General features: G+C 45.7%; 1 protein-coding gene across 3 annotated transcripts in view; it reads left to right on the top strand.

Annotated features, from left to right (window-relative positions):
• Positions 1 to 24,545, top strand: part of Arhgef3 (Rho guanine nucleotide exchange factor 3) — a 283,566-nt gene that overhangs the window by 219,776 nt on the left and 39,245 nt on the right. For 2 of the 3 annotated variants that reach the window (XM_052733814.1, XM_052733815.1), the window contains one exon: positions 22,799 to 22,906. In XM_052733814.1, the coding sequence (XP_052589774.1) occupies positions 22,799 to 22,906 (108 nt within the window). Of the gene's footprint in view, positions 1 to 21,592; positions 21,768 to 22,798; positions 22,907 to 24,545 lie in introns of those variants that run through there. The other variant, XM_052733816.1, reaches the window with a different exon arrangement.

Genomic DNA, 24,545 nt, shown 5'->3' with positions numbered 1-24,545 from the left:
AAACACCATGACCAAAAGCAAGCTGAGGAGGAAGGGTTTACTCGGCTTATGATTCCATCTCCCAATTCATCATCAAAGTCGGGGCAGGAACCTGGAGGCAGGAGCTGATGGAGAGGTCACGGAGGAGTGCTGCTTACTGGCTTGCTCAGCCTGCTTGCTTTTTTTTAGGTTTTTCAAGACAGTGTTTCTCTGTGTAACAGCCCTGGTTGTCCTGGAACTCGCTTTGTAGACCAGGCTGGCCTGGAACTGACAGAGATCTGCCTGCCTCTGCCTCCCGAGTGCTGGGATTAAAGGCGTGCGCCACCATGCCTGGCTTCAGCCTGCTTTCTTATAGAACCCAGGACCACCAACCCAGGGATGGCACCACCCACAAAAGGCTGGGCTCTCCCCAATAATCACTAATTAAAATGCCAGCCAGGCAGTAGTGGCATGCAGCCAGGTGATGGTGGTGCATACGTTTAATCTCAGCATTCGGGTCATGGAGGCAGGTGTATCTCTGAGTTCAAGGCCAGCCCAGTCTACAGAGTGAGTTCCAGGATGGCCAGGGCTCCAAAGAGAAACCCTGGTTCCCATTCCTACCCCCCAAAAAAATGCCCTGCAGGCTTGCCTACAGACTGGTATTATAGAAGCATTTTCTTAATTGAGGTTCCCTCCTATCAGGTAACTTTAGCTTGTGTCTAGTTGACATAAAACTATTCAACACATCCTCTTTTGTAGAAGGAAAGACTCTAAGCAAGATGTCATGGCTCTCCAGGACAGCTGAACTATGTGGTAAAGGATTCCAGACTCACAACTTAGTCTGACTGTGAAGTCTGTACTTTCCCAACCACATCACATTGCCACAAAATGACTAAATCACTGGTCTCCTTACCACATAGCACATGAAGGATGAACCTGCTTGCCCCAGAAATTGCCTCACAATCCAAGGCTCATTGTTTCCGTAATGAGTGAGCAAACCAACCCCTAGTCAGTACTTCTGGCAGCCCACTTCATAGACTAGCAAGCCCTATCTTGAGGGAGTTTTGGTAATTTCATCTGCATGTGTCTCAAGACCATGACACAGGTCTTTGCCAAAATTCTACATATTCAGAAATGTGGAGACGACACCATCTATTAGTCGTTTTGCTTATCTCCATGAGCCACCAGCCTTCCCCATAAGCCAATAATGAGGGCCTAACTACCATCTGTTTTTTAAAAACTGTGTTCCCCCTTTTTTAAAGACACCCCACAATTGTGGATGGACCAATGCCACTGTTTTTATACTGCTGGATGAAAATAAATACCTGATCACATCCTAACTTTGCAAAGCCTTCTGTAAATTTAATTGTTATTAATGGTGTGTGTGTGTGTGTGTGTGTGTGTGTGTGTCTGGGGACGCCTTCATTGGTGACGTATGTGCTCAGTTGCCTTGTGTAATTTGTCACATGAAGAACTTACTGTGCCTGCATCACCATTTATTCTGTGTCAGTCCACACACTGTTGGCAGTAAAAGCCCGAGGCTTCTAATGCCCTCCTCCTTCTCTCCACTTTGTTTTCCATTTTTTAGTTTTAGTGGACAACAGTAGCTTAGAAGAAGCTGTCAGAAGTTAATGAGCATCGGCTTGCGAACCTTCGACTGGCTAGGAAAAGAGTCGTCCCCTTTAAGTCTAGAAACACTTGGACATGGTTCTGAGCTTGGACCATTGTGTTCTTTTTCAAGAAGGCAGCCTTGGTTATTAGTAAACTTCAGTTAATTGGAGCTGAACCAAAAAGCTTAACGGTACATTCATTGGGCTTTTTTTTTTTTTTTTTTTTTTTTTTTTTTTCCTGGCTCTTACATTGAGGAGGAAGGGAGAAGCGAAACAGGCTTTGCTTCCAGGGATTTAAGAAACAAATAGAAGCAGCTACGGAAATGACCCCAGGTCACTGCCTCAGAGTACCCTGGTCTGTTGGGAACAGGTGCCCAGTTCGCATCCATTCGGGACAGAGAGCTCCTAGCGTGTGAGGCCATCTTCTGTCTTTGTTCAGTATGGCTCATGAGAAAATCCCTTTTTTATTTAACTTTTTTTTTGAAATATATTTTTGATTACATGTGCATTGGTGTTTCGCCTGCATGCATGTCTGTGTGAGGTTGTGGGATCCCCTGGAACTGGAGTAAAAGACAGTTGTGAGTTGCCGTGTGGGTGATGGGAGTTGAACCTGGGTCCTCTGGAAGAACGGCCAGTGCTCTTCACCGCTGAGCCACCTCTCCAGCCCTGAAAATCAGTTCTTGATTGTAGCACCGCCTTCCAGAGCTGTTATTCTACGGTGTGCTTTCTCATGTAGTGTAAGTGTTTGAAAACTGCTGTCCCTCTCCTTACATCTTCCACTTCACATCCTTGCTCACAATCCACCCAGGTGCATCCATTCTGTCCCCTCCTTGTTTTTGCTTATTCATCTGAACATCCTCATTGTGCCAAGAAATCACAAGTGTTGATCAACCTAGAAATACTATAATTATGCTATATCATGATGCTAAATCAACAAAAGTTTCTTTTTTTATGTAATATGCGCTTCCTTAGAAAGGAGAAGTAGAATAATACCCTTGAAAATATTTTAGTAATAAAAATGACAGGGCAAAGACTAATATCCCCATCATTTAATAATCTATACAGATATAAAATCATCTATTGGCAAATAGACAAAAGGCAGCTCATATACAGAGAACTGAGGGCTAAGATTATTTTAAATGATCACCATAACAGAAATTACAAAGATGAAAAGGAGCTTATTCATCCCCAAATAATATTATAGCTATTTCTTTTTGTTTGTTTGTTTGTTTTTGTTTTTTGTTTTTCGAGACAGGGTTTCTCTGTGTAGCTTTGGAGCCTGTCATGGAACTCACTCTGTAGCCCAGGCTGGCCTCGAACTCACAGAGATCCACCTGCCTCTGCCCCCCAGTGCTGGGATTAAAGGCGTGTGCCACCACCGCCCAGCTATAGCTATTTCATAGACACGACAAAGCACAGTGCTGTGGATAGTGTCTAACAATGCACTTCTTTTGTGTGTACTGAAAGAGAGGGCTTGTGTTCTGCACTTGTAATCTCAGCACTGGAGAGGCAGAAACAGGCCAACCCTTGAGCTCCATGGCCCCTCAGCCTACCCCACTTGGCGAGTTCTAGGCAATGAGAGACCCTGTCCAGACGGTGCCTGAAGAATGACACCCAAAGGTGTTCTCTTGTCTCCACACATAAGGAACACAAGTGCCCGTGTACACACAGAGACATGTGTGCACACACAGACTAAGATCAAAGAGATTTGATTCGAGTCTTTGGACTGAGTGGTCTAGCTCTTAGGGGAAAATATGTGTCCGAAGTTAGTTGTTCATAATGATACTTGCAATGATGCCCATACTTTCTGTGTGTGCATCTTACACATTTTGGAACATCTTTATATCCTTTGGTTTGTTTTTAAAATGAGTACACAAAAGGGAAGTGAGCGTCAGTGATTTCCCCAGGAGCATACGGATGGAAATGGCACAGAGATGGAAGTCAGTTGCCAGCTTCCAGTCTAAGCATCCTTTCATATTTACTAACAGTAGGCAGCAGAACCAACAAGATGACCCCATGTCCTATGGACCAGGGCCTTCAACTGTAGCCATTACCACCCACAACAGAAATAAATATACCTTAGTGTCCCTTAAACAAAATCAAGAGGAGAAATGTTGAGCATAATTATATGTACAGTGGACTCTGATTTAAACCCATGTAATATACTCCCTAAACTCCTAATATTGTCATCCTGTGCTCAGAGTTCACATGCGCTCTCTCCTGACTCAGCTGAGGGAGGTGAGAATTCGTGTCAGCTTTCCAGGGCTGTGACGAAACAGATCAAGACAACTCGGGGGTGGTGGGGGTGGTGTCTTGTTTTAGCTTACAGCGTCAGAGATTTCAGTCCATCATCCTGGGCTCCACCTATTCTGGACGTATGGTGGGGCAGAGCCTCATGGCTGCAGGATCACGTGGCAGAGGCTGCTCACATCTTTGGAGGTGGGAAACAGAAACAAAGGAACCAGGGACCAGGTGTAACCTTCGAAGACTTGCTCCCAGTGACCTACTTCTTCTGTATGGCCTCTCACCTCCTAAAGTTTTTTAGTGCTTCTCAAAATAGTCTTAGCAGCTAGGGAACAAGCCCTCAACACGTGCCCGAGAGACATTTCATATTAAAACTATAACAATGGTTAAGGCAAGGACCACTCTTTTTATCAACCAAAGCAAGCAGAATGATGTCTCCCTCTTTGCCTAGTCCTGACCACTTGGCTTGCCAGCATGTTGACTTGAGGCTCCTAGCCATGTTACTGAGTGGAGTTGCTTATAAGCAGAACTGTTTGGAAAGTGTCTCAAATGAACCCCATGAAGGTTGGCTAGGACTCTGCACTAAGTGACTTCATGTTTGGGTCAGTGAATTGGTGACCTTTGCCCTGGCCTGCACTTCAGAATCCCTGACTACAAACAAGGCCTTACTTTGTATTTGATAGGAGATCACTGTTAGCGTGAAAAACAAGCCCGCAAAGAATGGATGGGCAAAACCTCCTGCACACATAGGTGACATGTGTTGGCCTGATGCCTTCCAAGTTCTATAGACGTAATAGCTACTACCCAAGACATGATAAATAGCAAGGAGAGATACAGCGTTTCCCAAAGGTCCTCTTTCATAGACAGTACTAAAGGTGGGCCGCCTACTCGAGTTCAACAGAACCGAGAAGCTAAGTGAGGACCTTATAGTAAATATATACTATAGGAAGTGGCAATTGCCATCAGTTGCCCAATCTAGAAAATAGAAGTATTTTTTTTTAAGGAAGAAGCCACAGAGAGGAGAGTGAATCAAGTAATAGAAGCAGATAAAGTTGAGCCCGGTGGCCAGAAGGGCTAAGGCTTCCTTCTAGCTGTTTCTGGCCTGAACTTACGGCCACTGCAAACTCCCTTCTCAACAGCGTTCTAACAACCCAAGTAAACACAGAACAGATAACTCAGAGGTCACTGGTGGAGAGGTCTTTCTCACTCCCAACCCCTGCAGTGCTGTGGCTAGACTCAGGACTTCCCGGTGCTAAGCACATGCTCTCCTGAGTTATGACCCTCTATTGAATTCTTAATTTTAGATTTCACACAGCTTGGGAATGCGTTTTGGTGGGCCGTCAGTACCCTGTAGCCTGGGTTCATTTCACAGACCTTGTCCACCATCCTAGGTGCTGCTTGGTGAGGTGGGGGAGGGGAGGTGCGGCGAGGCTTCTGGTTGTGATCTTGAAAAAGGGCTTGGAAACCACCATGAAAAAGGAAGTAAACTCTCCGAAGAGAAAAAGGATGGTAGCTGAAGTGTGAGCCGCAGAGTAAAGTGCCCTCTCTACCCTCTTCTGCCTCCGTGGTTTGGCGATGACACTTTGCTTTCTCTCAAGAGTCTATGCATGCTTCATGCCAAAGCTCTAAGGACCTGCAGCAGGGAGCTTTGTTCTGATATCCACAACAGAAGTGGAAGCTGGCCTCATAACTCCTAAATGCAGCATTTGTTTCTAAGCTGGTTCTGATGAGAGCTTCCCACCAGAGGACAGGTATGGTAATTTGAATGTAATTGACCCCCATAAGCTCATAGGGAGTGGCCCTGTTAGGAGGTGTGGCTTTGTTGGAATAGATGTGGCCTTGTTGGAGGAAGTGTGTCACTGTAGGGGCGGGCTTTGAGGTTTCCTATGATTAAGCTTTGCTCAGTATGACAATCCATTTCCTTTTGCCTTCTGATCAAGATGTAGCCAGCACCATGTCTGCCTGCATGCCACCATGCTCCCCACCATAATGATAATGGACTGACCCTCTAAATTCTAAACTACCACCTCAATTAAATGTTTTCCTTTATAAGAGTTGCCGTGGTCATGGTGTCTCTTCACAGCAATAGAGCTCAAACTAAGACAACAGGACACAGGTAGACTTGACCACTCAGAACCTCTGAGTCTTTGCTTCTAGAAAGGGAAGCCTGGATGCAATTACTATTTCCCAAAAGGTTCATTTCATGCCATCTGTGATAGCTCAAATGATACAGAAGATCCAAAGTAATTCAAGTCACTCTCCATTTCCAGTTCTCCATTCTCCAGATTCTGATTTGGAGCTAGCATGTCTTTAACACCTCTGTCACTTGCTAATTTCCCTTTTTAACAAAGTTAAACATTAGCCTTGGAAGCTTCAGGCGGGGAAGTGTTTAACAAAAGCCTAACAGGTGTGGGTGTGAGTATGTGTGCATGTGCACACTGTAGAAGAAAACACTTATAGTCCAGCTTTGGGGACACACACACACACACACACACACAGGTACATGCTGCCACAGCCAACTTCTACATGGGTGTTAGAGATCTGAACTCAGGTCTTATGTGATTTTGTTTGTTTTCAAAACAGTGTTTTTCTGTGTAGCTCTGGCTATCCTGAAACTCACTCTGTAGACCAGCCTGGTCTCAAACTCACAGAGATCCACCTGCCTCTGCCTCCGAGTGCTGGGATTAATTGAACTGAGTTCTTAATTCCAACTCTGGGCCCCTCTGTGAGTTGGAGAGACTGGACTCATCCTCTTGAATCTTGTTTTCCTCACCTGTAAAGTAGGATTTCTAAAAGAAATATACCCTGGATGGCGGTGTCACACGCCTTTAATCCCAGCACTCAGGAGGCAGAGTCAGGCAGATCTCTGTGAGTTCAAGGCCAGCCTGGTCTACAGAGTGAGATCCAGGACAGGCACCAAAACTACATGGAGAAACCCTGTCTTGAAAAAACCAAAAAAAAAAAAAAAAAAAGAAAAGAAATATAAAGTGTCATCCACACATCCACAGACATCAGATCATTAGTAGCCACAGCAGCTTCTGTTTTGAGTGTAGCTCTGTGAGTAGAAGCTGGGGTGGTCATTCTATGAAATGAAGTTACGCTTTCCTTTGTAAACAATATCAAGTTGGTTTCTCAGGAGTCCAAATGGCATTATTATTTTGTTTTCTTTCTTTCTTTTTTTTTTTCAAGACAGGGTTTCTCTGTGTAGCTTTGCGCCTTTCCTGGAACTCGCTTTGGAGACCAGGCTGGCCTCGAACTCATAGAGATCCGCCTGCCTCTGCCTCCCGAGTGCTGGGATTAAAGGCGTGTGCCACCACCGCCCGGCTTGTTTTCTTTTTAATAAAAGATGTCCCAGAAACCCTGGCAAACTTCATATTCCTTCCTTCCTTACAGATAGGATAAAAATATCTGGTGTGAGCCAGGTATAGTGGCAAATGTGTTTAATCCCAGCACTCAGGAGACAGAGGCAGGGGGTTCTCTGTGAGTTCGAGACCAGCCTGGTCTACAGAGTGAGTTTCTGTACAGTCAGAGCTGTATAGTGAGAGCCTGTCTTGAAACAAACAGAAAGGGGGGTGGGGTGGGGAGAGAGAGAGAGATCGATCTGGTGTGGTTTTATAGTTCCTGGGGTGACTTTTAAACAGGAAGTAGTGTGTGAGTCTGAGTAGAGAGGCACCCTGGCCATTGAGGCAGCTCCCCGCTGCCATGTATCATCCCGGACTGTCTGCCAGCATTGACCACAGACAAGTCAGGGTGAATTTGATTGCTTTGAGTTCTTCTTGTTCCAGCATGGTACTTTAATTATAAATAGGTTCTTTGTTAGAGGGGTAGGGGAAACTCCATAGTGTGGTGATGACTACATTGATAAAGAACGTAATAACTAAAATATGACCTCTAGTGTTCTTTAGTTGTCAGTGAACAAGTACTAAGACCTGGCTGTGTATGTGGTTTCCCCCCATGTTTAGAAAACAAAAGTCATGCTTTCTGTCCTCAGGAACTTCTATTTGAGTTTGACCAAATCATTACCGAAAGGAACATACAGATAATGACTCCCAGTCTGAGATGGGAGCGCTCGGGGAGGAGCTTGGAAGCCTGTGAACACCATGTATTGGGAAGAGGTCAAGTGAGGCCACTGATGCTAGATGTCATCTACTCCAGGTTACACTTAGAGGGCATGTCTGCTGGAGATGTGAGGGCAGAGCCCCTTACATCCGTCTTTCATGCTGGACCCTGAGTGATAGGGCTAGACCATAGCAGGCTCAGTTTCTCCTCTTTCCACTCACTGCCTCAGACTCCACTGTAAAGTGAGGTTTCCCATCCAGATTCCCCCTGGCTTAGGAAGCTGGCAGAACCCAGGCTCTGCTGACAAGTGAGTGGCTTTGGGCGCTGTATTGGCGGGGCGACCCTGGCAAATTCTAAACCCTTTTAAGTCTTATTTGCTCGCTCTGTGAAATGGGAAAATTAGTAGCATTGACTCAAGGCATTGGAGACAGAAAGCCCTTGGAGACAGACCTGCAGGATGTTGCCCTCTACATGCCACAATGTTGTTAAACAAGGAAGTTGTGTATCCTGGGAAGTCAGTGTGGGGGTGGCAGGAAAGGCTTTCAAGTCGGGTAGACTTGAATTCAGATTTCAGCTCTGCCAATTAATTACTGGGTAAGACTAGGAGCAAGTGGTTTCCTTTCTCTGGACACCTGCTTCCTCTATAAAATAGAGTCCTGGCATTGCTGTGAGGTAGATGAGAGAGTGTGCCAGTCAGGCCGAGAGAGGCCTTGGCAGCAATTCTCGAAGGCTTTGCAGGATCAGCTACCTAAATGTTGAGGCAGAAGGGAGAAGGACCTGGTCCAGAACGAGCCTTTACTCCATCTACATGTCTTTTGCTACCTGGGAGTGCCTAAGAACCTAAGAACTTTTCCCTCCTCTGCTCCAGGAATTCTTTACCCCAGAAATATATACCATATTCAGCAAAACTGCCTTCATCCCTTCTGAAAACTTACTGGCACCCATTACTTCTGATTCCAAGGCTAAACCAACATTTTGTTTCACCAAATAATCTATGTGTTGGCTTCTGTATTTATAAGCCACCTGCCATTACCCTTCATGTTCATAATTATCTTTTGTGATTGAAATGAGCTGAACTTGATGGAGGGGGAGCTAGTTCTCCAAGGCTTCTGGCCTCCTTTGTCACATGATACCTTCTTTTTCATATTCAAACACATATGAATTTCAATAGACTTGAGATAATGATACATTCTTCAGTTCTGAGGGTTAGAAATAACACCTAATCATTGTGTTCCAAGGTTGCAAATGTAGAGTTGAGAGAGCCATTGTTTGCAGTGAGCTTTTGGGAAAATCCATTGTCAGTGAGCATTAAAAAAAACTAAAATCTTGTCATTAAAAATATACTGCAGAATGAAAAGTGGCCAAGAAACAGTGTTGTGGTGTTGTGTGAGCGTGCACACCCACCCTAAGGAATAGCACTTTGAAACTATTTGTATACTTATTTGAGGGTGTGTGGGATGACAGGAGGCCCGTAGAACTCTCTTGCAGATCACCACCCTCACAATTTCCTAAGCAGCGTTCCCTCTACCTTATTTTTTCACATACCATTGCTCAGTGTGTGGCAAGATGTCACCCCAAATATGAAAGTTTAAATTTAAAAAACAAAATTATTCCCAATCCACTGCTCCTTAGGTAGTTGTTTGGTGGCTTTTTCAGTTTAGGATAATCAGATTTGGATTTATTCTGTTCTCACTTGGGAGCCGAATGTTCTAAAATGTTCTGTATTTCCTGGCTGTAAGTGTGGGAAGTTGCTGCTTTGGACACACATGGGCCAGGCATCTGAAGGGATTCAGTGATGCTGAGGACAGCTGTCACATGCCAGAGAGCATCGCACGTGGTTTGTGTTTCTTTTTGGAAGTCACATCCCTGAAAGGCTTCCTTGTTCAAAAAGCATGGCCTCTATCAAAGCTAAGAAGCAACTGGACAACAAAGAAGTGTCCCTGGACCTCTCGGCTGCATGACCAGGCAGCTTTTACCTAGCAGGCAAATGTGGTCCCCGCCTTATCTTCAGTCAGACAGCGGACCTGACAGCTCAGCTCGCCTGAGATGTACGTCAGCATCCCAGATTCAGCCAGAACAATCTGTGCTATCCTGTGGGGCACTGAGATCGAGATCTGTGCACCTCTTTTCGTCTCTGTACCTCTGCTTCATTTTCTGGGAAGCTAAGATAATAAATGCCGAGCTCCAGAAGGTGACAGGTGGATAGAGAGAGGACCCACGTGGGGCTGTGCGAGCCTTTCTTGAAGCAAAAGGCACCGCGGTTGCGTGAGAAAAGTTCTTCTTTGTGTACCTGATGGGTTAAATATCCAGAGTACCTATAGTTGCCTAATCCCGGACAGTACTGGGGTCTGGCAAGACTGGGCACCGGCTCCTGTAGCATATAATTCAGCAGGGTGTCGGGGGGCCTGTCCTGTGCCGACCTCAAGATCTGTGTACTGGCTTCCTCCCCCCTACTCAGGTTGATATCTTGGGATTTCACCAGTGGTTTTGTGTCCTCCAGCATAGCCTTGAATCCTGCCAAGCCACCCCCAGTTTTCCTCTGTCCAGCCAGAGTTTTACTAAACAGACGACAAAGCCGCCCAAAGGAGAAGGCAGGAGTGGGGAGTGAAAGATATGTGGCCAGAACATGTCCGTGGTATGACAGTGGAAAGTGAGTGGAAAGCTGCGGGGCATGGCAACGGCCTGGAGAGCGGGCTGGAGGAGGAAGCAGGCTGCTCCTTGGACTTTGGAATAGGCCAGTGCTCTGGTCTTATCTGGGGGCTCTATGCGAGCGGGCCCAGGGACACATTCCACATAGCCTCACATGCTCCCCCAGACAGCTGTAAGAGGGCCATTGCACTTCACAGCTAGCAAACCAAGCCAGAGGGGGCTACGTGATCGGCTCAAGGTTATAAAACACTGGTCTCTGGCCAGAACGCTTGACTCGTATCTATCCATGGATAAATTCTTTGCAAAGAATTGATAGATTAGGGATTGGGGATTTAGCTCAGTGGTAGAGCTCTTGCCTAGCAAGTGCAAGGCCCTGGGTTCGGTCCTCAGCTCCAGGAAAAAAAAAAAAAAAAAAAAAAAAAGAATTGATAGATTATTCGGTCAAAGTGATAGGAACTTTGTTACGTTCCTACAGAGGCTTTTGAGTCCTTTCTAAGCTCTGAGGAAGCTCACAAAATGTCTTCACAGTCATCTTGAAATTTGTACACACCAGCTTCCCCAACTCTGAAACAAGGATGGAAGCCTCCATGCATCCTTTTCTCCTACCCAGCCCGGAGGGGTGGGCACAGGAGCCCGGATATCCCTTCAGCACAGATAAACAAGGACAGAACTTAATCCCACCCACAAGTTCCAAGAAGTCAGTAAGGAAGTAACTGAGGACCTCCAAAGCCACAGAGGCCTTCCTTAGGGCTCAGTGATGGTGACCAGGCTACCGTTGCCATCTCTTAGGTGCCCCGTTGGTTACATCCAGCCAGGTCTGTACCCCCATTTCTCAGACATGGGAATTGCATGCTGGACGCATCGCTTATGCAACAGTCATGTTCCAAATGCACTACGTCTTTGTATGCCAGGTTGACCTTCCTGTGACTCACAACCCAGGGCCACAGCCCTGCTGGCAGGCCTCCTCCTTTGTCAGAAGGCCTGACTCCTAAAGTGACACAGCTCTAAGATTCTGGCCCTGTCTGCCTCAGCAGAGTAAAAAGTGCTGCTTGGAGTTGGGAAGGCAGATGTGTAGCCACAGAGAGACCTAAATATTTGACTTCCTCTTTCTCTGAAGGTCTGAAGAACCATGTCTGGGCATGACCAAGATGAGCTTCAGGCTATAGGGGCTGGCGCTGGCTGAAAGGAACTTACAGGGTGTGTGTGTGTGTTGCTCCTTCTGCCTAGGGTTAAGTAATAGTAACATCCTGTGTAAGAGAACTCGAATGTGGTTTTCTGCTAAACTCCAATATTTTAGGGCTATTTATTAGATGTGTTTAATCTCGGGCCAATTTAGCCAGTAGCAGACTAATAAAATAACAAATGTGGGCTTGCTGCCAGGACAAATGTTGACTTACCCTTCTCATGTTGACTAAAATGAATAACTTTGAAAGTAATTGAGGAGCGAGGGCCTTAGCCAATGCTCCGGTCTGAAACGGCGGTTCTGTTTTATTTTACTGGCACTCCTGAGAGAGTGTATGCATAACCTGTGCTCCCGCCTGCTCCAGCTCTCCGAGAGGCCCACATTTCACTGTTATTTTCCAAAGTTCATTTTTTTTAACCCCCTACCCCAAGCCCATAAACCTTCATTCAGCAAAAATGAATGTCCTTGTGGCAGGCAAGGAGGACAATTACACTTTTCCAAAATGGGGCCCAAACTTCAGTGAAAATGAGAATTAAGGTAATAATTTCAGCTGGCCATGGGGGCACGTGTAGTATAGTGTAGTGTTAGTGTAGAAGCTGAGGGAGGAAGACCCGTGTTTGAGGGCAGATTGGGCTACAGAGTGAAACCCTTTCTCAAAATAGCAATAATCATCGTAGTGATTTGTTGAGATTCTTCCTTCGGAAACAAACCATCATGCACTGGATGTTTCCCCCTTAGTGTTTGTTATGAAATGAATGGCTTCTCTAGCTAGAGTCCACTGAATGGGAGTGAATCCTTCTCACGTTTCCAGCCACCGCTTTGCCTGCATTTTGCCACTGAGTTTATTCAAACACGAGAGGGCCAGCAATACTTTGCCCGAGTTCTTTGCACTTGAAGGAAGCCAAAGACCACAGAAGTTGTCCTAACAAATGAGTTCTTTTCTGTCTTTATTGTTTTGTTTTTGTTCTCTTGCTCTGTATGGGAAGCTGATTTGGACTGGGACTCCGGTCATGATTGTCTGAGTCCAGCCAGCTGTCTCGATGTCTCCTCCTTAACCAAGGCTCTCCTGAAAGCAGCTGCCTCACAGACCAGCGCCAGCGCGTAGCTGCTGAGGGGTTTGGGGGGCTCTCTCCTGCAGGAAGCAGGGTGCACAGAGAATGAATGTCCTTTCTTCAACTTTAGCATGCTCAGGGCGGATGTGGGGGATTGACGGTGCTGTATTTTAGTGGTGGAGTTTTTTGTTTGTTTGTTTTTGGTTGTTGTTGTTGAGGTTTTTTGTTTGTTTTGGTTTGGTTTTTTAGTGATGGGTATTGAGTCCAGGACTAATGCATGGTGAAGGCATGCTCTACCACTGAGATATACCTCAAGCCCCAATATATCCAGTTCAATGGCCCTGAGTCAATGGTTCAACTATGACTTCTCTGTCATCTACTCATTTGGGTTTGGTTTGGTTTGGGTTTTGAGACAAAGTTTCTCTCTGTAGCCCTGGCTGTCCTGGAACTTGATCTATAGACCAGGCTGGCCTTGAACTCTTGAGACCTGCCTGCCTCTGCATCCCGAGTGCTGGACTTAAAGGTGTGCCCCACCACACTTGGCCTGTCATCTACCCTTGAATGTTTCCATGAGCCAAGGTGGGAATATTCTTTGGCCCAGCTGTGTGGCAGCCTGACTGCAGTGTGGGCATGAGCCTGAACTGATAAGGTGTGTTCCCTGGATGTCCTCTCTCCTGGCTCTCCTTGTTCCCCCATTAGCAGAAACAAAACAAACAGATCCTAGCTTTTCTTTTCTTTTCTTTTTTTGTTCTCCTTTGTAAGAAGGAAATCAGGGTGTTTTCCTCCTAGCCATTTCTTAAATGGGAAATGCAGTCTCCCTGTGTGCCCAGCGCATGGCAGGCAGCCAGACTCACAGCTGGCAAAAACAAACACAGGCGTGGTCTCCTCTGTGTGGTGATCAGCTGGTCCAAAGCTATAGGGGATCCTTCTTGGTTCTGTTCTGATACTTGACAAAGCCCAGAGTCCCTGTCGAAATCATGGATCAACGTCTGAAAAGGAAAACGAGGGTCTGAGCTGAGTTTGAAGACCGTTTGCTCCTCTGGGGAATTCAGACCCAGTCATTCTGAAGCCAGTGATACTTGATAATCGATGAAGCCAGGTTTCCACTGGCCTTGGGGCTTTGTTATTTGCCTTTTCATCTTCCGATAACAAATGACACTAGCCCAATTAGCTACGTGCCAAGAGAAAGAGAGCAGGCAAAAGAATAATAGTGGAAATTTTGGAATTAAGAGCAGTCATTTCATTACTGTCTTCTTTGTTTCCCACAAAGTAAGGTAGACTCACCAGCCAGCTCTAAGGAACCTGCTCTTCTTGCCCTCCAACCTCACTCCTCTGTTGCTTAAACCATTCCAAGGCCACCTTTTTGCCACCGGCGTGACCTGCCCATGCCTCTTGTCACCCTGCCCTGCATGCTGACCCCCTCTTCTGCCCCCTCCCTCCCAGCCACAGCTGACACTGGCCTTGGGACTCGGTCAGGGCCCACCTTTGGCTTTCCTTGTGCAGCGGAGAGACGCCCTGAAAAGGGACACCTGCTCATTTCAGTGACGCTCACTTTGCACTTATTAGGTAAACAAACACTCTTTCCAACGAATGTGTTCATTACGAACGTGACGCAGGCAGCATTCCACAGTAGGGATATCCACAGACACCACCCGTGGTAGTCTCCCAGCACCTGGGACGAAGACCCACAGGGCAAGCGGCTTCAGCACCCATATATTGTTGCGGAGACAAAGTAGCTGATAGTAGCAAGGTGTCCTCTGAGCCTGCCCAGGGCTGCTTCCCTGCTGCTTCTGCTTTCTGGAGTTTGCTGGTCATCCCTGGTGTTCTCTGGCTTGTGGGTTCACCTCTCTGTCATTATATGTCCACATCTCTGTCTAAATCTTCCCTTTCATATAAGGACGTCTGTGACCAGACTGTAACTAGTATGACCTCACCTTAACTTGATTAATTTACAGAGATCCTAGTTCCCAATAAGGTTACATTTAGACACTGGGTTTAGAACCTGTGTGTACACTTTCATAGGTAACTATTTAAAACATGTCTGTATATTTGTGTGTGGGGAGGGATTCATTCACCTATAGCAACACGATAACCACATGTCCAAGTTGACGTCGCCATTAATCAGACCTAACATCACGTCCCCTTTGATATAATGTGCTAAGAAGGTGCACCCTTTGATCCACCCCGACCAGAACACAAACAGCAAAGTTGCTAAACCTCATCAGGAAGAAGCATCACACCTGTCTACACTGAGAGCCATTCTGTAAAGCAACTGACCAGTGCTCCTCCAGAGTATCAGCTAGACAGCTGCAGTGGTTTGCTGTAAGATAACGAGAGCACTGTGCGTGGGGAACTGTCACTGAAGGATAAGGCAATGAGATATAATGTGGGATTTCACACGGGGTCCTAGAAGAGAAAAAGGACATTAGTGGGAAGTGCAGTGAAACCCCAGCGGCGCCCCTAACATTTAGTCCATGGTGTTGTGCCAATGCTAGCTTCTAAGTTTTGATAAATGTACTCTGGTTGTGTGCGACATGAACATTAGAGGAAGTGCAGCAAAAGGCATAGGAAACACGCTGTACTATTTTTGCCAACTTGTTTGTGACTCTAAAATCACATCGGTGTCAGTTTTTTGAAAAAGAAGATACATATGTGGAGTGATAAGTTCCCCTTTTCTTGAGGGCAGAGATGGAGAGGGGTAAGAAAAGGCATACCAGTTTTCAAGTCCTCTTTCAGGTGCTTCTCACTGAGCACTTGCTTGTCATAAAGCCCATGGCACGTGTGTCATGATCTGTGAGACAGGATAGCAGAGCAGAGGCGTATTGTCCAGTGTGTGGTCCACATTTGCCTTTACCGTCTAAGATAGGTGACCTCATGTAGGTGTTTAGGATCCTCAGACCTCTGTGCACTCATCTCTAAGATGAGGATCATGACATGAGCTATGTTCTGAAGATGCCATGAGCATATCATGGAAAGCTCTAAGTCCAGTGCCTGCCACAGATTACGTGGCCCCAATAAAAGACAGCTGTTCCCCACAGAGTTCTCCTTAAGCCATTGTGTGGTTATTCCCCCAACCCCCCCTTGAAGAAATTGTGAATAACATTCATTATATCCCACAGGAAATAGGGGAGCCAGACTAAGATAGATGACTGATCTACAAAATACAGCTTGCTCACAACCACTTTGTCCAGAAAGCATGACCACAAGAGGGGAGACTGTTAGCAATCCTTGGAGGGACAGGCTGTGAAGCAGGCTGTCACTGTCCTCTCGGGGGAGAGACAGGGCTGTCTGAAGTGAAGCTTATGGCTTGGCAGGAGGCAGAGGCAGTACCAGTGTTGGCTGGCGGTGAATGAGAGCCACTGACAGGCAGGGAAGGCCTTGGCAAGAGCAAGTGTGACCTGGAAGTCTTGAGCGTAAACTGTAAATGAGTGTGAACAGTTTGGGGTGCTAAGAAGAGAGTGGTAGAATCAAGGCAGTTGCAGAGAAATGTGAAGAGCGGGGAGCTGGGCGGCCTTAGCTTCCTCCTTCCTACAAGAATGGAAATGGAAGGAAAAGCCTGAGTTGGGAGGGAGCCATGGAGAAAGCAAAGCATGCTTTCAGATTAAAACAAATATGGCAGGGTCAGCGGACTCCTGTCTGGGGACAGTCTGATCCTGAAGGGACTCCTTTTAGTGTGTGCTTCTAAAGTAAATCAGTTGACCACCACCAGATCATTTTATGAAGTTTAGTGATTAGGAGCCTGTGTGTGAATGCATTCATAAAAGCTGAAGCAACAATAACAAAACCAAAATGAAACCAAAAAAGAAAAAAATTGGGTTCAGGGAGCTCGGAGCTGGACTGGTGCCTCCCCAGCCTTGACTGCAATGTCATAACACAGCTCTCCCAGCTTTCAGTTTCCCACTAGTCCGTGTTTTCACTGAGTTACTGATGCTTCCTCGGTGGTGGGGTTTCTTCTGTTCTGATGATGGCTGCTTCTGGTCCCCTCTACTAATGAACTCAGAGACTGACTCATCTTTCCCCCTTCTGCATTTGATGATACATTTTTCAGAACAATTTTCTGTCCATTATAAAAATAGCTTTTTAAAAAAGATAATTTTGTTTTGCACCACAGGCAAGATTATGGCTGAGTCTGTTCTTTTGACAGTTATCAACCTGTGATGCATCCTGTTTTCTTTGTCTCAAATCACCCCAACCTCATTTTATTGTAAAATGGGTCCCAGGAATTGTGTCATTTAAAATGGCCTTTATTTATACATCAGAGGAAATTGATAATGTTTGGCCTGATTTATAGGCTGATTTTTTTCATCAGGACCTCTGGTTCCCCAGTAATGATAGGGAGACTTATTAGTAATTATAAAAGTTCAGCCTATAGCTTAGGCTTGTTTCTAACTAGCTCTTTTAACTTAAATTAACCCATTTCTATTGGTTTACATTTTGCTTTGTGGCTTTATTACCTTTACTCTGTACTGCACGTGGTACTGCTTCTGAGTCCTGGCGTCTCCTTGTGACTCCACCCTTCTTCCTAGCATTCTCTCTGCTCCCAAAATCCTGCCTACCTACTGGCCATTTAGCTTTTTATTAAACCAATTACAGTGAAATATCTTCACACAGTGTAAAGGAATATTCCACAACACTGATCTATTTAAAAAGTAAAATGTAGTGGAATAGGGATTACTCATGCAGAAATGAAGTCAACCATGCCCCCTGCTCCTCAGGGGAGGACCCTACATACCCAGCTCCAGGGAGAAAATACAAGTCAAACTTGTGCTGTGGCCAGGAGGGCCTGTGGGAAAGTACAGTACCTGAGAGTGTCATCTTGAGGTTTGTCACATACTGAGGTGAGCTGAAGCTGAGGACCACTGAGTAGCAGTTTGACTAGTCAGTCAGCAAGCAGCAGCCAAATCTGGCACACTTCCTGTGAGGCTCAAGTTAGAAACAGTGTGTGTTTCTAATAGTTGAAAAATAATATTTTGGTCATGAAAATTATGACATGAAAATATGACAGTTTTTGTGTTCATCAATGAAAGGTCTAATGGTCCACACCCATATTGGTTAATTTATGTATTATTTATGTCTGACAGAAGAGATAAATGTTTAAGACAGAGACTAACTCCTTACTTTCTGCTCTTCTACAGAAAAAGTTAGCCAACCCCAGGCAGCTAACCATGGCTCTAAGGTCAGCCTGCCTCAAATTATGATGCCCCCCTCCATTTTTTTTAATCCAACTGAATGATTTTAAGGAAGTCGATCACTTGAGACCTCAGTTTCTTTATCTTGCAAATGGGCATGATAGGTAGTTAACTTAAAAGCATGTTGAAATCAGTAAACTAGTAAATTTTATATGTTGAGCTCTGAGATAAGACCCTGTAGCCAAAAGCCTTCAATCCCAGCACTTGGGAGATAGAGGCAGGCAGGATCCCTGTGAGTTTGAGGCCAGCCTGGTCTATAGAGCAAGTTCCAGGTCAGCCACAGCTACACAGAGAAACCCTGTCTCGAAAACAGCAGCAAAAGAGACCCTGTAACCAGTACTAGTATGTTATCATTTATTTATTGCAAATCAGTCACCATGAGATTATAACTTGGCATTTAACGTGAAGATGACGAAAGGCACCTTAGGGAGTCAGAGGGTGGACCAGAGGTGACGCCAGCACCCACAGGTGGGGCCCTGCAAAGGTTCCCTGTCACATCCAAATGTTTGGAAGTTGTTCGTTTATGTTTGTTTCCTCATGTGACCCTGTCAACCTATAGGCAAAGGCATCCACTGGTGCGAATAGTTCTTCTCACCTCTGCCTGCCTCCTGGCCAGAAGCAGGGTCATGGCCTTGCCAGGCAGTAATATGGTCTAGCCTGTGCTAATGGCTGCGTTTCCAGCCTCTCCTGGGGAATGGCGGTGGCTCGGTAAAGGTGGAATCTCAAGGCAGCTGCAGACATGATGTACACCATCTTCGTACTGCACCCAGCCCCATGCTGTCTGCAGAATGAAGTACAGAGGAAATGAAGGGTTCCCTGTAGGTTTGTTTCAGTGGAACTGTTTTGAAGAAAGAAAAAGGAGAAACAGCGCTGCATGCACCGTCTGCTTTGCTTTTTACCTCTTGAGAGGAAGAATGAGGAGATTGGAAGGTCACTGTGCCTCCCTAAAAAAGGATGTAAAAAGACATCAAGAAGAAGTCACGTTAAAAATACAGTCGCACGGAGTGCTGTATTCCCTTTGGTTTGCAGTTGGCTAATGAGATATCCTTATGGAAAAATAAAACCTCTGTGGCCATCTTCACTCTCTTCCCTACCCACACCTCCCCCATCTTTTACTTTTTTTCCCCTTCCCTTTCCTCTGAATAGGAGAAAATATTTTTTTGCATAAAAGTCAATGCTAATTCGTATCCATAGCAGACTGGATATCAAGAGAACTTTCTCTACTTCATAAAGGGTCTCTCTTTCACGCTCTCATCAAGTACAGTAAATACAAAATGAATGTTTATAAATTGCCACTTTGGCAGGTAGGAGAGCTGGAGATCTGGCTCAGCGGTTAAGAGAACTTGCTGCTATTTCAAAGACCCAGGTTTGGTTCCCAACATCCACATGGAGGCTCAGAATCATCTATAACTCTAGTTGCAAGGGATCTGACACCCTCTTCTGGTTTCCGAGGGCACCAGGCACACACATGATACAAATATGTCTATGCAGGCAGATAATCATACACATAAAAAGTTTTTACATAGATGAATATTTCTTTAAAATCTTTATTTATTTTTTTTTTCGAGACAGGGTTTCTCTGTGTAGCTTTGCGCCTTTCCTGGAACTCACTTGGTAGCCCAGGCTGGCGATTTTATTTCTTTTTAAACACATTGAGAGTTGAGCATGGTGACACACCCTTGCAATCTCACCACTTGGGAACTAATGGCAAGAAGACAAGAATTCAAGATCAGCCTCCACTACATAGTTCCAGGCTAGCCTGGACTATGCAAAACTTTGTTTCAAACAATACAGCAGCAGCAACAGCGACAAAATAATTTTAGAATCAGCAATTAGACTAGTGTACCCAATATCTTAACTTGTGATAAACACTATACAGGCAGTCCTAATTAGTGTAATAAAACAGAACTATTGTTATTCAAACTTACTACCCCTACCCTTTAAAAGTTCTTTAGTGAGGTTGGGGATTTAGCTCAGTGGTAGAGTGCTTGCCTAGCAAGTGCAAGGCCCTGGGTTCATTCCTCAGTTCTGAAAAAAAAGTTCTTTAGTGATGGGCCTTCCTGCCTGCCCTTCAGATCACGTGGTGGTGGTGTGTGCACTGGAAACAACACATTTTGTGCCTGGGTGTTGCATTGGCCTTGCCCAGCCTGGTCTGGCAATGTGCTTTGTTGGATCAGGCAGGCTCTCTGCAGGTTACGTTTTGTCATCCTCCTGCAAACCCCCAAACATCCTTGGTATTGCATTTGCTAGTTCTCAGTAATGCTGTTTACTTCGAATCTGGAAATATTTTCTCAGAGGACTCTTTAGACAGTAGTAAGACCTTGCTGGAGACAGACTGAGTAAATGGAAAAAGAAAAATCAGATTAGGCCAAGAATTGTTTTTAATCTCTTGTTCTCACAGCAGCCCTCAAGGATAGCACCATAATTCATATTTCACTCGTGTGGGTCAAATGTAAAGCTCCCCCCCCCCCCGCCCGCCCCCCCAGAATTCAAGTTCTGAACTTGCACCTACCTGCATAGCTGGATCACAGCACGGAATCACGGCAGGGTGCCTTCTGGTTCCTTCCTCTTTACTTAGGAATGCCAGATCACCAAAGAGCAGCCTGATGTGGACTCCCTTGGGGGCCACGCCTCAGAGAAGCAGTTCTGACTACAAGTCCATGGAGCCGCATTGTGCTGGGCCAGTGTCGCATTGAATATGCATCCTATAACTGGGTAGATAATGCACATCTGAGTGGGCCATCCAAACTGGGTAACTAAGTCAGACAAACCTTAGGACAGATGACGCTGAAGGCGGAGCAGAGCCAGATCGTCCTGCAGCCCGCCAAGGGCGTCCCCTGCCATGCCGTAAAGCCCCTTCACCTTCCCGTTCGTTCATTCGGATACAGCTTTAACTGTGGAAATGAGACCCCGCCTCTCTGGGCTCTAAGGTGCGTGCAGGATTATCCGAGACCAAATCGTTTCCCTCTGGGACTTTGCTCACGTGCTGCAATGCGGTTTGTGCCACCAAAGGGAATGGGATCGCAACTGTGGCATTTCTGGACTGAAGCAGGAGCCATTTAGAGAAATTCCAAGAGTGCTTAAGAAGCTGCATGTGCACACACACGTGGACTCAGTATGCTGAGGGTGCAGATAATGAGGTAAAAGGGAGAATTTTAAAAATCATCCTCTGGACACAGATGACCAAGAGCTGGGCAAGGAGCATCCTGAAGGACATCATCACCTGGAAGCAGACGGCTCTTGGACTTTTCTCAGCAACACTTCCATCCTTTGTAACACAGTCTCTCCTGTTAGGAGAGTCCTCCTGATGTTCCGAGGATTGTCTGCTGTCCGCTCAGTTTAGCACGCCCAGGAGCCAGAGAAGTCCCTGGCAGCCGGATCCATTCTGTCTTAGAAAAGCAACTGACTGCTTTGCGAACTCACAGCTTACCCTTTGGCACCATGGAATTGTTTTGAACATCTTTAATTTTTTTTCTACTTAAAATGTCAGCAAAGTTGATAGAGTCTTGTTAAGAAGCTGCTTCTGATTTGTGTGGCTGCCAAGGGCATCAGATGACATGAAACCCTCCCGGCTGGGTTCAAGATTCATGAAGGATTTCTCCAAACATCTGCTATGTTTAGAATACCCTGCAGGAATCCCTTGAGAAGAATGGCTGAAAAGGAAAGATGAACACCTTGGGGGGAGCATGGGGGCTCCCTTAGTGATTGCTTGATTGATTAAGTCTGCTGCGGCTGGCTGATTTGGCATTTCCCGTCACAATTTGGTGTCTTCATGTGCTGTCCAGCATCTACCACAGGTCAGATGGAGCTTAGGAAAACGAGGGTAACTGTCCTCTTTGTCCTGTAAAATGTTTACTCCATCCTCTCTCTCTCTCTCTCTCGTCCCACAGCCTGTTTTTATTTGTGTCATTTCTTGTTAGCATTCACTGGAATAGGGAGTCGCCCTCTCCCCTGCCAGCCAGCTCTGGAGTAACTCACAGATTTGCAGGTGATATTTTCTGTGGAGGTGACTTTGAAAATGTGTGGCTATAAATAGTATGGAAACCAATACCCGTGATACAGATTTCTCCCTGTACATTTCCTTTTGCCATTTTACAAATTTTAATAATGTGCCTCTCTGTTATTATAGCTACAAAGATACTTTCTTATGAACCTAGAAATAAAACTTATTTTAAAAAAATCTGGAGCTGGTCAGATGTCCCAGTAAGTTAATGTGCTTGTCACTAAGAACGACAACCTGAGATTGGTCCCTAGGATCCACGTGGTGGAAGAAGAGAACCAGCTCTAGGAAATTGCCCTCTGACCCCTCTCTTCTACACACACAGAGAGAAATAAATGTTTAAAAAATAGGTTTTTAACTTGATGAATGAAAAGCAATCTTTGTACTTTAGAAAAAATGAATGGATAAAGCATACAGGGGGGAAAAATGGCTCTAGCAAGGTGATGGCAAGGATTTTTAAAACATGAAGCCAGAAGCAACAAAAGACATGGCACTGCCTGGCAAGGTCATTGGCTGGGCAGTCAGAGCCCACTTCTCTCTGCAGCCATGGGAAGAAGGATTCCACGGAGCGGAAGCTTTGAGGGAAACGCTGACAGATGGGGGTGGTATGAGGGGATGGGGAGCGGAGTGGGGCCCTACCCTTCTGCCATCCCGTTGCCTCTGTCTACATCCCCTGTCATTTCTCTTTCTGGCTCCTCAGCCAGATCATCTGTGCAGATTCTAGGGCACTGTTCACGTTCTGCAGCTCACGCTGCCGCCTGCAATTCATGGAGCAGAATGGATGTGACATGGCAGAAATCTTCAAGATTGGTTTTGACATTGTCCTCTTTTTTCTTTTTTTTCTAACTCTACAGGAACCTAGTAATAAAAGGGTCAAACCCCTTTCAAGAGTCACCTCACTAGCAAACCTCATCCCACCTGTGAAGACCACGCCGTTAAAGCGCTTCAGTCAGACCTTGCAGGTAAGGGGATGTGGGCTTGGGTTGCAGAAAGCTGTCTTGTGCTCATGCCCAGAATTTCTGTTGGTTTCAGGTCAACCTGAATCACCTCCTGCTCCTGTAGAGGAGTGCAGGTGAGGGGTGTGCAAGAAGAAAAACGTGTGCAAGTGGTAACCCCAGGGCAGGCAGAGTTAGGGCCACTCCCGTTAGGTTTCCCTCACAGTTGTATCTCTAAGTCATGAGTCCCATCCAGAGCGTACGCTTACCAGTCTTGCCCAGCAGTATCTCTGGACTCCTGAGCTATCAGCATGTGGTGTGAGCGGGATGGGAACAGAGCCTGGCATTTAAACCAGGGTCAGCAAGGTATTGGGGGCGGGGAGGGGGGGATGCCTGCCATCTCATTGCTCATAGCTCATGAACTAATGATGGTTCCTACTTCTTTAAGTGTTTGGGGAGGAAATGGAAAGAATGGTATTTCTTTTATATGGGAACCACACGACATGCTAATTTTACTGTCCACAAGGAGCTTGGTTTGGACACAGCCTTACCTGTCTATTTAAAGAAAAGGTTTGCTGACCTCTGGGTTAAAGCAAAAGCCCTGAAGTATCTTGGTTCTGACTTTAGTTCTCTGTCTGAAGACTTGCCAATCTTGGGCAGGTAACTTAACATTTCTAAGTCTTGCTTTTATTCCTTAGAGGTAAATTTATCATCTAGTCACCATTGTGGCTTACAAAGGGTTATAGCTCCTTGGTAGAATAATTGTAGAGATTTATGAGCTAATAAATTCAAGAGCCTTCAGTTATGACTAGCTATGTAGTGAATATGGTCTTCAGTAGTAATTTTTAGTTAACAAGTGTGTATAGTTGTTTGTAAACTTCATTGTATTTTTATTCTGTGTGTGTGTTTGTGCGTGTGTGCATGGTAGGGTGACCATGTATGTGCCATGACATGATGCTTATGTGGAAGTCAGAGGACAGCTTGTGAGGAGTCAGGTCTCACCTCCCACCACACAGATCCCAGGGATTGAACCAGGTCACCAGGCCTATTCTTAATCGTAGCTTGCATTTTAAAAGGAAGGTTGAGATCTAGCCACAGCCTTGGAACCGATTTGTAATCATAAAAATATCCTTTTCGACTGAACCCCACAAAAGTCATTCCATAGCTGAGCAAGTCTTGAGTCTGCCATTTCTCATTTGTCTTGCATACTTGTGCTCAGCAATGTTTTTATCTTGACCTTGAATGTTTAAGAAAAGTGTAGCCCAGAGAGATACTTCCAGGTGAAGATTTCTCCTTGATTCTTATCTTCTCTAAGGGAAGAATTTAGGTAAACAGATGTGTATGCAGCAAAGTCTAAGCAGATGTTTATGCAGCAAAGCAAAGCATTCACACCAGAGGGAATGGAGTGATTGACCCAGAGGTATGCCTCGTGCTGACAGTCATTACTTGAGAATGCTATGAGGTTCTCCTACAGCCCTTAGCATCTCTGCTTCCTTACTGTTTGATGAATGCACCACAGCCCTGTGATGCCATCCCTTCCCACTGCTTGCCCTTTCTCATACCCACCTCTCTGTTAACTCTGCTGTTTACCACCCAGTTAGCTCTGGTTTGGCTCCGTCTGTCTCAGTGCCTGGGACTGTGGACTCCTGGTTATCCTCTGGTCTCT

The sequence above is a fragment of the Peromyscus californicus genome, unplaced genomic scaffold (assembly GCF_007827085.1).
Source record: "Peromyscus californicus insignis strain IS unplaced genomic scaffold, ASM782708v3 Scaffold_12__1_contigs__length_115047231, whole genome shotgun sequence".
Classification (NCBI taxonomy): Eukaryota; Metazoa; Chordata; class Mammalia; order Rodentia; family Cricetidae; genus Peromyscus; species Peromyscus californicus.
Note: the sequence above shows the minus strand (reverse complement) of the source record. Positions and strands in the feature narration are given on the sequence as shown.